The sequence below is a fragment of the Dendrobates tinctorius genome, unplaced genomic scaffold (assembly GCF_039654945.1).
Source record: "Dendrobates tinctorius isolate UK_male_01 unplaced genomic scaffold, ASM3965494v1 ptg000232l, whole genome shotgun sequence".
NCBI classification, from domain to species: Eukaryota; Metazoa; Chordata; class Amphibia; order Anura; family Dendrobatidae; genus Dendrobates; species Dendrobates tinctorius.
In genome coordinates, this window is record NW_027361899.1 from 6,415,026 (window position 1) to 6,427,736 (window position 12,711).

The window sequence follows — 12,711 nt, forward strand, 5'->3', positions numbered from 1 at the left end:
ACACAAGGAGTTCAGTCTTTGCCCTTCACCTCCATCATCAGTATCTGGTGACCGCCCGTCAAGTCCATCATCAGTATCTGGTGACTGCCTATCACCTCCATCATCAGTATCTGGTGACCGCCCGTCACCTCCATCATCAGTATCTGGTGACCGCCCGTTGCCTCCATCATCAGTATCTGGTGACCGCCCTTCACCTCCATCATCAGTATCTGGTGACCGCCCTTCACCTCCATCATCAGTATCTGGTGACCGCCCGTCAAGTCCATCATCAGTATCTGGTGACTGCCTATCACCTCCATCATCAGTATCTGGTGACCGCCCGTCACCTCCATCATCAGTATCTGGTGACCGCCCGTTGCCTCCATCATCAGTATCTGGTGACCGCCCTTCACCTCCATCATCAGTATCTGGTGACCGCCGTTCACCTCCATCATCAGTATCTGGTGACTGCCTATCACCTCCATCATCAGTATCTGGTGACCGTCCGTCACCTCCATCATCAGTATCTGGTGACCGTCCGTCACCTCCATCATCTGTATCTGGTGACCCGCAGTCGCCTCCATCATAAATATCTAGTGATGGCCCGTCGCCTCCATCATCAGTATCTGGTGACCGCCAAAACAATCTGTATATAATTCTACATGCACAGCCGGTAGAACCTCGGCATCTGGTGTCTCTCGTCTTCCTCTTGACAATACTCCATAGATTCTCTATGGGGTTAAGGTCAGGCGAGTTTGCTGCCTATCAGGCCCAGTGATACTGTTGTCTTTACACCGGGTATTGGTACTTTTGGCAGTGTGGACAGGGGCCAAGTCCTGCTGGAGAATCACATTTCCATATTATATATTGTGGCGTAGCGCCTACTGTGTGTGTTGGGGAACACTCGCTTGGCAGCAGATTAGCGTAGTCAGGCACAGGTTTTTCACCCAAAACAGTCCATACAGTTTATTTAAGCGTCATAAACCGCACCGTAAGCCAGGCTGCACATCACCGGCTTACACACAGTCCATTACTTCATCACATGTGGCTTTATACAGCATTCACTAGTCACGCCGGACTCTCTCCAGTCATCGGGTGACCGCACAGTTCAGTAACTGACCTTTGTCAGTGCACATAGTTCTTTCCCCATACCCTGGGTTACCTCTCAGGAGCTCCTGCTCCACAGGCTGACTCCTCGTTAATCCAAAGTCCTCAACAGGACGGCGTCTTTCTCAGTGTAGGGCCGTTCCAGGCTGTGCACACACATGTGGCCTGTCCGGGTGCTATTCAGGACGTTCGTCCAACACCCAGGCCACCAGGTCCAAGGTCTCACAGCATGCTTTTCAGGAAGTTCGTCCCCACCCGGGACCTTCCAACACAGACCTTCCAGGACCTAGCACTCTGAACCATTCAGGTCCATATATTCTGAGCATGTGACCAGACCTCAGTCACATTGTATGGTTTTAACCACCGACCCATGGATGGCGGTACATGTGTGGTTAGTCAATTCCTGCCCTGCTCTCTGACTAACCCTATAAGCCCCCCTTATAAATAAACACATCAAACACTTGTGGAACTATAAGTCCCAGCATAACCCTATCATTTTGGGCTTACAGCGCAGAGAACCTCTACGACACATACCGGCCATTTACAATAATGCCAGTCCCTAATTCACCATCATAATTATGATTCCGAGCGCATCCTGAAGCCCGCACACAGCGCCCCCTAGCTGTAACAGGGGTCACTGCGTCACATACTCTCCCCTCTGTTCAAACTTGTGGGGTTGAACACCTGTCATTAACCAGAGGTCTCGAGATCGGGCATACGTTACCTTGCCCTACCAGTCGAGAGGGCCCTCTCAGTCGTCTTCAAGCGTCCGTTCCCGAGACGTAGTCCACCATTGTCATTTTGCTAAACCTTCCCCGCCCCCGGCGGTCTGTACGTAGGCCTTGAGATTTGGCCCTCAGGTCACAGTCCGTCTGTGTCACCAGACCCGTTTTAGTCTCCACACTTTTCCAATACGCCCATCCTCTCCATGGCCGGCTTCCACGGTTGGTGCGGTCATAAGTCCCACTTACAGTCGTGCCGACTGTCTGGTCTGAGTCTGACCCATCTAGTACATCACAGGAGCTACTGTCCAGGTCTCTCAGCCTCATACTGAGAGTAGAACTGCCACCTGCCGATTCTCAATGTTCTTGCCTTGCTGAAAGTCTTTGGCTACCTGCCATTTCGTTATTTGGAGGCTACCTTCTGGTCCTTATACCCCGGGATGCAGGCGGACGCCATCTCATGTTCCACATCTGCAGTCGGTCCAGTCTTAGCTGCTCTATCTCCTGCAGGTACGTTACCCAATATTCCTGGAGCATTCGGATGTTCCTAAGGCTTTCCAACCATTGGAACCATGCCATCTTCACCAGCTACCTGGACTTCACCATCAGGTGGGATCCTCACGCTCGCCACACCGGATCTATTCACAAGCTCTTGCATCACTTTTCCAAGCCTCTCAATGACTGTCCCCACCAGATGTGCAGAAGCAGCCGACTGCACAACAGACACTGTAGGATGCACGCTCCAAAGTCTAAGGACCCAAATGGACCAAAAGCTTAAGCAAACACATGAAAAAAGGTCAGCATCCAATCCAGGTGAGAAAACTCCAGAAACGCTTTATTCTGCCATCAGTGCAACGTTTCGACCATAGCATGGTCTTCTTCAGGTATTGGATGCTGCCCTTTTTTCATGTGTTTCCCCACCAGATGTTTGGCTACCGGAATTACGTCTTCCACCCAGCCCAGTCGAGTTTTACCTTCCCTCGCCAGCTCCAGACGTCGAGCGGCTTTCATATTCCTCAACATGATCATCTGTTTCGTGTGGAGACATTGTAGATGCATATCCCTCAGGACTGCCATCCGCTTCACTGTGTCTTCCCTGGTCCACAGCACGACCAACTGCTGAGTCTCAGGCGCCCAGTGCACCCTACCTGCTTCCACCGCCTTTTTAAAGGCTTCATACACACCCTCAGTGGTACTGACTTCTTGCACGTCTTCGGTACCTCTACCACGCACTTCAAGATCGAGGGCCCAGTCTCTTCATGGACGGAGGCTCTCGCTTGGCCACGGACTTTTCCATCAAGACCTCTACTACGACCGGGTGATTGTCTAGTTCTGTTCTAACTCGCTAAGATGGGCATTTGTAGCTCCGCCTTTTATCCCTCGGACACGGCCGGTGATTCGGATATTATATCCCCCCCTCTCCCACCCCTGATATGTAATAAATCCTATAGATTATTGCCTCGCTTTCCTGAGCAGCGCCTTATATCTCTTGCCTGGACTCGCTGCCGGTGGTGTTGTGAGTTCATTTTCCCCTTCACTACTGAGGCCCGAGGAACTCCTTCTTCTGGTAAAGAAAGGTAGTGAGCCTGATTATCAAACACCTGAGCCTAATGATGATGACTGGCTGAGTGGAGTTACTGACTGGATATAAGGCTGCCAACGCCCTTCCGCCCTGCGGGTGATTTCTCTGTGGAATCCTTGGAGACCAGTCTGAATTCCTGCTCTTCTAAAGCTAAGTTTTCTGCTCGGCTTTTTGCATTTGTGCTTTGACTTTGTTTTGCTTTGTTTTTCTGGATTTCTGCCATTCCCTGCTGGGGTGAGCTGAATTCCTTTAGCTCTGTCTTCTGAAAATACCTGAGTGCTGATTTAGTTTTTGAAGCCTAGCTGCTTCAGGGTCTTTTTGCATATCAGCTTGTTGGCTTATGTCTTTGATAGGGTTTTGGCAGATTGCAGACAGCAACCTTCCTTTCCTGTTCTGTTTAGTTAGCTTGGGCCCCATCGTTTGCTCAGCCTATCTTTCTATCTGTGTGAGTGTTTTTTCATCTTGCTTCACCGTCATTATATGTTGGGGGCTGCCTTTTACTTTGGGGTCTGCTCTAGGGCAGTTTAGATTTCCTTTTCTGTCTTTAGGCTATTTAGCTCTCCGGCTGTGATCGAGGGGTCTAGGGCACCGTAGGAACCCCCCACGGCTACTGCTAGTTGTGTTGATAGGTTCAGGGGTCTGCAATCTGATAGTTGCCAACTTCTCTGGTTTTCTGGACGTAGTTTCTATTTTTGTGTCTGCCTCCTACGGTGACTCAATCATAACACGGTGGTCCGGCGGAGCGGGCTGCCTCATTTCTTGCCCTGATATTTGTGGCCGCGTTTCCTGCCGCTCTCGGGTCATTAGTGCGGAGTAATGATGTCTGAGCGGCGGTTACGTGAGGATTATTCGTCCTCCGCCCCCCGCGCAGATCTGACGCTTTATCTCTTTTATAGTCGCATTTGTCGCTGATTTATTTACTTTTAATGCAGCAAATATCGGGAAAACCAAGGAGAATCTGACCCATTGTGTCTTCTGCAGAAATGCTCCGCAGCCATATTTGATATCAATTCTCATATTCCCAGTGTTTTCCCACAATGCTTTGCTCTACACTATACTATTAGCACCATCCGATTTCCCTGGTTGATGAGTAGAATGCCAGAATTTCAGTGAAGACTGACACAGAAGTAGTTTTAGACTCCAGTTACTTCCAGAGCTGCAGTCTGAATTCCGCAATTTCCTTTTTAGCTCATCTGCTGTCTGGTCTCATGTTGTCTCTTCGTACAGGCAGAATCCAGGCAGCAACCAGAAAGAGTTGAGAGGGTAGCTTTGGCTGTGACGAGAGTATAGGAATTATGACTGCAGCTCTGGCTGTAACTGGAGTAATACAACAAAAGGTAAAGTAAAGCAGAAATTACTCAGATGTAAGGCGATGTGCACACGCTGCGGATTTGGCCTGTGCGGATCGGCAGCAGTTCTGCAGACAGTGTACAGGACCATATAAGCCTATGGGAATTACAATCCGCGGTGCACATTCCGGATTCCGCTGCGGTTTGCCGCCTATTCCATTGTCCAGGTGTCAAACCGCAGGGGAAAACCGCCGGCCCATCTGCGGGAAAACCGCCGGCCAATCCGCAGATAAACCGCAGGGGAAAACCGCTGGCCAATCCGCAGATAAACCGCAGGGGAAAACCGCCGGCCAATCCGCAGGAAAACCGCAGGGGAAAGCCGCCGGCCAATCCGCAGGAAAACCGCAGGGGAAAGCCGCCGGCCAATCCGCAGGAAAACCGCAGGGGAAAACCGCTGGCCAATCCGCAGATAAGCCGCAGGGGAAAACCGCCGGCCAATCCGCAGGAAAACCGCAGGGGAAACCGCAGATAAACCGCAAGGGAAAACCGCCGGCCAATCCGCAGATAAACCGCAAGGGAAAACCGCCGGCCAATCCGCAGGAAAACCGCAGGGGAAAGCCGCCGGCCAATCCGCAGATAAACCGCAAGGGAAAACCGCCGGCCAATCCGCAGGAAAACCGCAGGGGAAAGCCGCCGGCCAATCCGCAGATAAACCGCAAGGGAAAACCGCCGGCCAATCCGCAGGAAAACCGCAGGGGAAAACCGCCGGCCAACCCGCAGGAAAACCGCAGGTCACTTTACCTGCGGATCTGCAGATACAAATCCGCGGGTGAATCCGCAGCGTGTGCACATCGCCTTATGTATAGTGGCGACAGAAAGCAAAGAGCACAGCAAGATTCTGTGACTGGAGGATAGGAATTGTTCATGCAGCTCTGGTTGTGACTGGAGCATAGGAATTGTACATGCAGCTCTGGTTGTGACTGTAGTGTAGTTATAGTACTTGCAGCTCTGGTTGTGGCTGCAGTGTAGTTACAGTACTTGCAGCTCTGGTTGTGACTAGGGTATAGCACATACTGTAAGGCAGGGCGGCATGGCTCAGCCGATTCCGGGTATATTTCAGATGATTCATCTTGTAGTTTCAGAGCTGACTTTCTGTTACAATTACATCTCCCGCAGACAGGATGTCATTGGGGTCGGACGCTGGAGGGTCTCTGGGGGCTGAGGATGACCCCTGACAGCGGACCTGTACTGACGCTGATGTCATAGTCGCTCGATCTGCATAATTGTGCGCATATTAATGAGTTACCGGCACGATGACGACTGTGAGGAGCCGGCTGTAAATCCTGACCCCGGGGCTGCGGGGATCTGTCCCCAATGTCCTCCTCATGTCCTCGCACAGGAGGGGATCTGCTGATCCTGGGATGATGGGAGTCCGACCCCCAGGAGCCCTCAGTCACCTGTGAGGTGTGGCCCCTGGGGGTCCTTGGCCCGGATGAGACGCTGCAGCACGGACAGATGACGCTGGTGCAGCGCGGAGATCCAGATGTGACGATGGAAGAAGGTGCGAGCTCGGAACGGAAGCAGCGGAGCAAACTGGACTCGCGGAGGAAGCGGCCTCAGGCGGGATCAGCGGAGGTCGGCCAGGAGGAACCGGAGGAACCGAGAGGAGTTCGGCCTCATTCACACGTCTCTGATTTCTCTTGGGCGCAGAGATCGGTCGGAGGGTCAGAGATCGGTCGGAGGGTCAGAGATCGGTCGGAGGGTCATCACTGTTCCTCGGATAAAAAAAAAAACTGATGGAATTTCTGAAGCTTCTCCTGTCAAAGAGTCCGTGCAAAACAGACAAAAAATGGAGGTGCCGAGTTCTGCCTGATGTTTTCACCAATCCATGGACGGACGCTGTAAAAATCGGACACAGGACGGCGCCATAGACGATGATGGGTGCGAGCGCCGTCTGTGAAAAACACACCGGAAGCTGGTGCAAGAAAAACTGCAGTCTGAATGAGCCCTTACACAGGAGGCTCTAAAGCCGGACGGGATCAGCAAGGAGGCTCGGTGATGGAGCAGTGCTTGCTTAGTCCATGCAGAGCTGGGTTTGTCACAGAGTCCATGCAGTGCTTGCTTTGTCACAGAGTCCATGCAGTGCTTGCTTTGTCACAGAGTCCATGCAGTGCTTGCTTTGTCACAGAGTCCATGCAGGGCTGGGTTTGTCACAGAGTCCATGCAGTGCTTGCTTTGTCACAGAGTCCATGCAGTGCTTGCTTTGTCACAGAGTCCATGCAGGGCTGGGTTTGTCACAGAGTCCATGCAGTGCTTGCTTTGTCACAGAGTCCATGCAGTGCTTGCTTTGTCACAGAGTCCATGCAGAGCTGGGTTTGTCACAGAGTCCATGCAGTGCTTGCTTTGTCACAGAGGCCATGAAGGGCTGGGTTTGTCACAGGCTCCATGCAGAGCTGGGTTTGTCACAGAGTCCATGCAGAGCTGGGTTTGTCACAGAGTCCATGCAGTGCTTGCTTTGTCGCAGAGTCCATGCAGAGCTGGGTTTGTCACAGAGTCCATGCAGTGCTTGCTTTGTCGCAGAGTCCATGCAGAGCTGGGTTTGTCACAGAGTCCATTGCAGAACTGGCACTGGTGTGGCAGAGTAGACCGATTCATGTAGCAGAGCTGAGTTTGTCCAAGAATCTACTGCAGAGCTGGGTTTGTCACAGAGTACAGGGTGGAATGGCCAGCAATATGGCAGAGTACACAGTGATGGAGCCGATCTGTGACCGCAGCTGGAGACATTCTCATCCTGTGATCAGAGTCGCATCCTCTCTTCTGCCTGGACTCTGATGTTCGGGCTGAGTTATCTCCACCCCCGAGGTTCCCCTCCCCCGCCTGTCTGCAGTCGCCCTGAGTGGCGATTTCCGCTCCTGATATAACGTCGCTCCGTCGCCGTGAGATCGTGATGTAATAACGAGGTTTATTCCTAATCGCTCAGCCCCCGATCAGCCTGCGCCTCCTGTACAGTCCTGTGCGCACCGTGCGGAGCGTCTGCAATGTACAGGGCGCTATTACAGCATCTAATACCGTACATTATGGCGGCACGGAGAAATAGCAACTTGTAACAACTCGGCCCCCATGACAACACTTCCGGGCCTGTGCTGTTGGGATGCAGTGTTATCCTAGGAACATTTCATCCAACCCAATCACCATCAATGTTAATGTCCCGATAATCACAAGGCAGTAAGGACGTGGACAAGAAGTGTTATCATGGTAGCCAGCAGGGTGTGCTGTAACGTCCCCCTGTGTCTCTCCGCAGACATCTCCACTGCACGAGGAACTACATCCACCTGAACCTCTTCACCTCCTTCATCCTGAGAGCCATCTCCGTCTTCATCAAGGACTCCGTGCTGCGGTGGATGTACGACATCGCCATCCTGGACAACCAATGGGAAGGGCTCATCTCCTACCAGGTGACGCAATCACTGCACAATCACTGCATAATCACTACACAATCACCATACAATCCCTGCACAATCACCATACAATCACCGTACAATCACCATACAATCACCGCAAAATCACTGCACAATCACTACACAATCACTGCACAATCACCATACAATCACTGCACAATCACCATACAATCACTGCACAATCACTGCACAATCACCATACAATCACTACACAATCACTACACAATCACCATACAATCACTGCACAATCACCATACAATCACTGCACAATCACCATACAATCACTGCACAATCACCATACAATCACTACACAATCGCCATACAATCACCGTACAATCACCATACAATCACCGCAAAATCACTGCACAATCACTACACAATCACTGCACAATCACCATACAATCACTGCACAATCACCATACAATCACTGCACAATCACTGCACAATCACCATACAATCACTACACAATCACTGCACAATCACTGCACAATCACTGCACAATCACTGCACAATCGCCATACAATCACCGTACAATCACCGTACAGTCACCGTACAATCACCGTACAATCACCGCACAATCACTGCACAATCACTACACAATCACTGCATAATCACCATACAATCACTGCACAATCACCATACAATCACTGCACAATCACTGCACAATCACCATACAATCACTACACAATCACCATACAATCACTGCACAATCGCCATACAATCACCGTACAATCACCATACAGTCACCGTACAATCACTGCACAATCACTGCACAATCACCATACAATCACTGCACAATCGCCATACAATCACTGCACAATCACCATACAATCACTGTACAATCGCTGCACAATCACTGCACAATCACCATACAATCACTACACAATCGCCATACAATCACTACACAATCACTGCACAATCGCCATACAATCACCGTACAATCACCATACAATCACCATACAATCACTGCACAATCACTGCACAATCACCTTACAATCACTGCACAATCGCCATACAATCACTGCACAATCACTACACAATCACAGCACAATCACTGCACAATCACCATACAATCACTGCACAATCACCGTACAATCACCATACTATCACCACACAATCACTGCACAATCACCAATCACCACACAATCACTACACAATCACCATACAATCACTGCACAATCGCCATACAATCACTGCACAATCACCATACAATCACCATGCAATCACTGCACAATCACCATACAATCACTACACAATCACCATACAATCACCATACAATCACCGTACAATCACCATACAATCACTACACAATCATCGTACAAGCACTACACAATCACCGTACAATCACCGTGCAATCACCGTACAATCACCATACAATCACCATACAATCACTACACAATCACCATACAAGCACTACACAATCACCGTACAATCACCATACAATCACCATACAATCACCATACAATCACTGCATAATCACCATACAATCACCGTACAATCTCCGTAAATCACCATACAATCACTACACAATCACCATACAATCACCGTACAATCACTGTACAATCACTACACAATCACCATACAATCACCATACAATCACTACACAATCACCATACAATCACTGCACAATCACCATACAATCACTGCACAATCACCATACAATCACTGCACAATCGCCATACAATCACTGCACAATCGCCATACAATCACTGCACAATCACCATACAATCACTACACAATCACTGCACAGTCACCGTACAATCACTACACAATTACCATACAAACACCATACAATCACTGTACAATCACTGCACAATCACCATACAATCACTGCACAATCACCATACAATCACTGCACAATCACCATGCAATCACCATACAATCACCATGAAATCACTCTACAATTATTATACAATCACTGTGCAATTATACAATCACTGCACAATCGCCATACAATCATCGTACAATCACTGCACAATCACTACACAATCACTGCACAATCACCATACAATCACTGTACAATCGCCATACAATCATCGTACAATCACTGCACAATCACTACACAATCACTGCACAATCACCATACAATCACTGCACAATCACCATACAATCATCGTACAATCACTGCACAATCACCATACAATCACTGCACAATCACCATACAATCACTGCACAATCACTGTACAATCACTGAATAATTGTCCTGCAATCATTGTGCAGTCGCTATATAATAACTACACAATTCATGAGAATGCGGTCCTTGCTCGCCTATAGTTAGTATTTTCCAGCGATGTTTCTCTGATTTGCCGTCATTTTCCATGATCCCCATCGCTCGGTGCAGGGTGAGGCCTCGTTCACACATTGCTCGGTGTCGGCTTTTAATTCAATGATTTTCTCGAATGCTTTAATAAAAGAAGTCACTATATTGCGGCGAGCGTCTCCTGCCGATGACCATGAGCGGAGCCCGAGGATTGCAGACAGATGTTGTCCGCGTGCGGTGCCTGATTGTCGCGGACCCACAGACTTACATTGGCGAGTTTGATCCGTGACTCCGGCCACAGACAGGACACGTACGTGTGATCACACCTCACCACTATTGAAGAACCGAAAAGGGGACAAATTATGTGGCGCGCGTCACTGCACATTTTGGCCATGCACCTGAGCACACCCCAGTCCATGCCCATTTACCATTTCTTCCTCCCCTGGCAGGAGGAGTTGTCAGAGGGGCGCTGTCAGTGAGGGACATTCAGCAGACGCCTGAGACTGCAGGGCGCAGACCCAAGTCCGGGACTAGAGATGAGCGGGCCGATTCCCGGGAGTCCGGTCCAGTGTCCAGGTCAGTGGCACCAGGCGGCTGGACGGGAGGCCGTGAATCTCTCACCTTCCGGCGTCTGCGGCGGCTTTTGGTCCCCCAGGGCCGGAGCGACGTCTCCTGTGCGTCCGGCTCATCTCTAGTTGAGACCTGGGGATTATTTTTTGTTCCCTCATTCACAGTCTGAGCCGCCAGAACTTTCTCCTCTTCCTGTAGCGTCACTATACGACATCCGGCGTCTGGTGTCTGTAAGGCCGTGTTCACACGGGGCAGAAATACTGTGGCTTTATTTTCTGCAGGATCCGCACCAAACTGCACAGTGACAATCTGCTCGGATTATTGCACCTTTGCTGCATTTTTTAGTCCTTTTCCCCTTATTTGATGCGTTTTTGGTGCAGATGTGAAGCCGCGTTTTTATAGGACAGAAAAGTTTAGTTTTTGTATGTAATAAAGTATCTTTGCATTTTTTAACCCCTTCCCGACATGCACCGTATTAGTAATGCTACGTGGGAGGTGCATTCAGGCAAACAGCAGTACAAGTACGGCGGCACGATCACGGTGGCGTCACCGCTCATCACTGAGTCTGCGCTCTGCTTCCATTCATTCTACAGTCGGGAGCAGTCGGGAGATGGATTATGCCGTGGGACGTGACTGAGCGCCGGACAGGTAATGTATATTGTTGCTTTATTATTTTCACCTTTTTTACAGGAGATCGATGGCGTCGCAAAGGATTTAGCAGTGTAATAAAGATTTAAACAATGTGTGTGTTGTATTCTTTCATTAAAATACTTTGCTCTTTTTGTGTGTGTTTATTTATCCCTTTATTTACTATAGGATTAGTAATGGATCAGTGTCTTATTGACACCTCTCCATTACTAATCCGGGCTTAATGTCACCTTATAATAGCAAGGTGAAATTAACCCCTTATTAACCCACTTGCCACCACTACAGGGCAAGTGGGAAGAAACGGACAAAGCTCCAGAATAGGTGCATCTAATAGATGTGGGGACCCCTCTATTCTTGAGAACCAACCTTGATGAAGCTGACACCAGAGGGCTGCAGCCCCCAGCTGTAAGTTTCGTTTGGTTGGTTCACAAATAGAGGGGGCCCCACATCTGGTTTTCATTCAGTCTTCTCCTGCTTGCTGTTGCCGGCAGAGCAGGAGAGCAAAATGTCAGCCGCGTTCAGCACCAGCCGCCGGGAACAGCGCTTACTGTAGCGCTTCTTCCCGGCGGCCGTCCATGTGGTCCTGATGCGGCGCACGTGCGGCACACGGTTGCCACACGTGTGCCACATGGACGTACCGTGTCCACACGGACATACGGACACGGATAGCTCCGGTACCGTGTTTACCGGTACCTGAATTATCTGGATGTGTGAAACTGGCCTTATACTGCACAGTGAACTGTGTAAGAATAAAAATAAGGACTATTCTTGTACTGCTGTCTATTTGTTCATTCTACCTCCCAAAAATCGTAATAAGGCTTGGCTTACATTTGTCCTGTTCTCTCTGCTGAGCTCTGAGTTTCTGTGTAAAGCCCAAAAATTGCGATTCAGATGGGACCCTGACGGAACCACTCAGTTATGAGTCAGATAGAACCATTTTGGACTGGTCTCAGCTCCGGCAGTGTCCCATTATTTTATTCTTTTTACCACAAAAGTGTGTGTCATCACATATCTGTGCACGCCTGAAAAGATGGAGCAGACGCCAAACGGAGTAGGAAGTGTCTCCATCTGCCTCATTTATAGTGAAATGAATGTG

At 49.7% G+C, this 12,711-nt stretch overlaps 1 protein-coding gene across 2 annotated transcripts in view; it reads left to right on the forward strand.

Annotated features, from left to right (window-relative positions):
- GLP1R (glucagon like peptide 1 receptor) overlaps positions 1-12,711 on the forward strand; it is a 322,308-nt gene that overhangs the window by 243,377 nt on the left and 66,220 nt on the right. The window contains exon 6 of one of the 2 annotated variants that reach the window (XM_073556283.1): positions 7,981-8,134. In XM_073556283.1, the coding sequence (XP_073412384.1) occupies positions 7,981-8,134 (154 nt within the window). Of the gene's footprint in view, positions 1-7,980; positions 10,938-12,711 lie in introns of those variants that run through there. The other variant, XM_073556282.1, reaches the window with a different exon arrangement.